We start from the raw sequence: 4176 nt of genomic DNA, 5'->3' as shown, positions 1-4176 counted from the left end.
CCCTAACCCCACCCTCCTCTAACCCCACCCTCCCCTAACCCCAACCTCCCCTAACCCCACCCTCCTCTAACCCCACCTCCCCTAACCCCACCCATCCCTAACCCCACCCATCCCTAACCCCAACCTCCCCTAACCCCACCCTCCTCTAACCCCACCCTCCCCTAACCCCAACCTCCCCTAACCCCACCCATCCCTAACCCCTAACCCCAACCTCCCTAACCCCAACCTCCCCTAACCCCACCCTCCCCTAACCCCACCCATCCCTAACCCCACCCATCCCTAACCCCAACCTCCCCTAACCCCAACCTCCCCCTAACCCCAACCTCCCCTAACCCCACCCTCCCCTAACCCCACCCATCCCTAACCCCACCCATCCCTAACCCCAACCTCCCCTAACCCCAACCTCCCCTAACCCCAACCTCCCCTAACCCCACCCTCCTCTAACCCCACCCTCCCCTAACCCCAACCTCCCCTAACCCCACCCTCCTCTAACCCCACCCTCCCCCTAACCCCACCCATCCCTAACCCCACCCATCCCTAACCCCAACCTCCCCTAACCCCACCCTCCTCTAACCCCACCCTCCCCTAACCCCAACCTCCCTAACCCCACCCTCCTCTAACCCCACCCTCCCCTAACCCCACCCTCCCCTAACCCCACCCATCCCTAACCCCACACATCCCCTAACCCCACCCATCCCTAACCCCACCCTCCCCCTAACCCCACCCATCCCTAACCCCACCCATCCCTAACCCCACCCCCTCCCCTAACCCCACCCATCCCTAACCCCACCCATCCCTAACCCCAACCTCCCCCTAACCCCAACCTCCCCCTAACCCCAACCATCCAACATATCTCCCTCCACCCCCAACCTCCCCTAACCCCATCCATCCAACATATCTCCCTCCACCCCCAACCTCTCCTAACCCCACCCATCCATAACTTTGCTCCAGAAGCATTGAACTGCAGGTCACTCCCACGTCATATGGAGGAATGTGTCTACCTGATTTAGGGGACACAGTAAACCGTTGGGAGTTGGGGCCAATTTCATGGTAAAACGTTTCCTTGGTGTTAAATACAGTCTGTGAACAAACTTAACATGTATAAATTGATGGTTCGGATTACAGGATGCCAAGGTCATATTTTTTTCCATATTCTGTTCCAGTTAAAGGGTGGTTCATATTCACTAAGTTCTGTGGACCATACTTTTATAATGGCTAACTCAGAATATGAGCTTTCCAAAAGTTGTTTATGTACAGTATTATAGAGATCAGTCCTTTCGGGAGCCCAGATAATTTATTTATAAATCCCTAATTGGATGTTTCGGTAGTTGGGTTTCCCAAGGGACTCCAGAGGCAAGCAGAGCTGACCTAAGTTTTAAGTATAGGAAAAAGTGGTTGCCTGGTGTCTTTCAAATCATGGAATGTACTCAAACCATTACAGTCCGTGATATCGGCAAGGATACGGATTCCACATTTGGACCATTGGGGGGGATGCAAAAAGCCTCCCTCTAGATCACAAGGCATTATTGTGAAATAATGGAGTATGGGGATGCCATTTTGATTCCCAGTTACATCGTTTTTCAATTTTGAGCCAAATAGAGATTGTGTGAGCAGTACTAGGACAAAAGCCTAGTTTGGCCTCTGGAAAGTATTCAGACCCCTTGACCTTTTCCACGTTACAGCCTTATTCTTTTTCTCAGCAGTCGACACACAATACCCCATAATGTCAAAGTAAAAAAAAACAGGTTTTTATAAAATGTTGCAAATTTATAAAAAATAAAAACAGAAATACCTTATTAACATAAGTATTCAAACCCTTTGCTATGAGACTTGAAATTGAGCTCAGATGCATCCTGTTTCCATTGATCATCCTTGAGATGTTTCTACAACTTCAATTGGAGTCCACCTGTGGTAAATTCAATTGATTGGACATGATTTGGAAAGGCACACACCTGTCTATATAAGGTCCCACAGTTGACAGTGCATGTCAGAGCAAAAACCAAGGCATGAGGTCAAAGGAATTGTCCGTAGAGCTCCGAAACAGGATTTTGTTGAGGCACAGATCTGGGGAAGGGTACCAAAAAATGTATGCAGCATTGAAGGTCCCCAAGAACACAGTGGCCTCCATCATTCTTAAATGGAAGAAGTTTGGAACCACCAAGACTCTTCCTAGAGCTGGCCACCCGGCCAAACTGAGCAATCAGGGGAGAAGGGCCTTGGTCAGGGAGGTGACCAAGAACCCGATGGTCACTCTGACAGAGCTCCAGAGTTCCTCTGTGGAGATGGGAGAACCTTCCAGAAGGACAACCATCTCTGCAGCACTCCACCAATCAGGCCTTTATGGTAGAGTGGCCAGACGGAAGCCACTCCCCAATAAAAGGTACATGACAGCCCGCTTGGAGGTTGCCAAAATGCACTTAATGTACTCAGACCATGAGAAACAAGATTCTCTGGTCTGATGAAACCAAGATTGAACACTTTGGCCTGAATGCCAAGCGTCACGTCTGGAAGAAACCTTGCACCATCCCTACGGTGAAGCATGGTGGTGGCAGCATCATGCTGTGGGGATGTTTTTCAGCGGCAGGGACTGGGAGACTAGTCAGGATCGAGGGAAAGATGAACGGCGCAAAGTACAGAGAGATTCTTGAAGAAAACCTGCTCCAGAGCACTCAGGACCTCAGACTGGGGCGAAGGTTCACCTTCCAACAGGACAACGACCCTTAGCACACAGCCAAGACAACATGTTTTTGCTTTGTCATTATGGGGTATTGTGTGTAGATTGATGAGGGGGAAAAAAAACAATTTAATCCATTTTAGAATAAGGCTGTAATGTAACAAAATGTGGAAAATGTCAAGGAGTCTGAATACTTTCCAAATGCACTGCATCAGTGAGACATACCCATTGACTCAGTACCCTGGTTCACATGAGGTACACTGGTAGCTCATTGGGCTGTTCAATGAGGGCCACTTATACAACAGCTACTTGGTTATATCAGCCATTAGCTAGATGAGTGGCTGGTGGACTCGAGATGACTGTTCTTGTCCTTGAGCTATCAAAAACTGGAGCATTTCATTCACTATTTCCTGCATCTGCTTGGCATCTAAATATAAATCAACTTCAGAACACTCAAAAATAGTTCCTGCATTTGCATCCAAAATAAGATCTGAAAAAACATATTGAAAATATATATATTTTTAAATCATTCGCAAAGTAGGCTACATACAAACTGAACTGCAATATCCAAATGCAAACAGATCATTTTGATCCTGTAAAAAAAAAAATAAGAAAGGAAAAATTCAGTGCCGATTTCTGTGTAGACGACATTGTTCACATTAGTATATTGAAAATGTGTATTATCTGTAATTTACAGTATACTCATATTTCTATCTCAATAGCATTCAGCCACACAATAATAATAATAATAATAATACATTTAAATTTGCATAGCCCTTTTCATTACAGAGTTAACTCAAAGCTAAAGCATGGTCTGCTGGTTACGTACTACAGCGCCCACCTACCCAGCAGCAACAGGTAAACTCCGATGATGGTCTCCCCGTGTTCCGACAGAGGGGGCTCCTTGTAGAGCTGACTAAGGTTGTTATTCCTCCACGGAATGGTAGCTATCTTCACAGGATGTCTCAGTGGTGCTAGTTGTTCCATCTTCTAAAAGTTCTAAAAAAGATGTTCTAAATTCTAAGGCGTGGACCCCCCTTGTCAGTTCCCCGAGGAGCTTCTCTTCCCTTCTCTCAAGTCTTACATCCAATGAGACACTGCCTCACGTGCCAATCGGAAACTCCTGACCCCCCGTGCTTCCTAGTAAAGCCAGCTTAGAAATAAACACCAAATGCCCTAAAGTTAGCCCACAGTGCAACTCTACTGCAGGCCAATTGATGGTGAGTAGCCAAGCCTGGTAATCCAATTTTTGACTTAAGGACAAAACAGATGGGGGGGGTTTTGGGGAGAATCCCGACCAATATGGGAAAAACTCAAGTAAGCCACTTTACTAGAGGGAATGTAATTTATTTAATTTATTTGAGCTTAAACCTATTTCTTTAAGCAGCCTACAAAATCTTCCCCAGCCACAATAACAATTGATCATTCCAATAAGCCAATAACCCATTCCTTAGCCTACTGTGTAGACCAGAGCCTGTGCATCCCACTTTAAGCAATTATCA

General features: G+C 46.8%; 1 protein-coding gene across 1 annotated transcript in view; it reads right to left on the bottom strand.

Moving 5' to 3' along the window:
• LOC121556611 (opsin-5-like) overlaps positions 1–3746 on the bottom strand; it is a 35040-nt gene extending 31294 nt beyond the window's left edge. The window contains exon 1 of the mRNA XM_045223869.1: positions 3520–3746. Within this exon, the coding sequence (XP_045079804.1) occupies positions 3520–3661 (142 nt within the window). The 5' untranslated portion in view covers positions 3662–3746. The remainder of the gene's footprint in view (positions 1–3519) is intronic.
• Between the last annotated feature and the right edge of the window lie 430 nt (positions 3747–4176).

The sequence above is a fragment of the Coregonus clupeaformis genome, chromosome 1, assembly GCF_020615455.1.
Source record: "Coregonus clupeaformis isolate EN_2021a chromosome 1, ASM2061545v1, whole genome shotgun sequence".
In the NCBI taxonomy this organism is placed as follows: domain Eukaryota; kingdom Metazoa; phylum Chordata; class Actinopteri; order Salmoniformes; family Salmonidae; genus Coregonus; species Coregonus clupeaformis.
The sequence above is the reverse complement of the archived record's forward strand: the minus strand, read 5'-3'. Positions and strand labels throughout refer to the sequence as shown.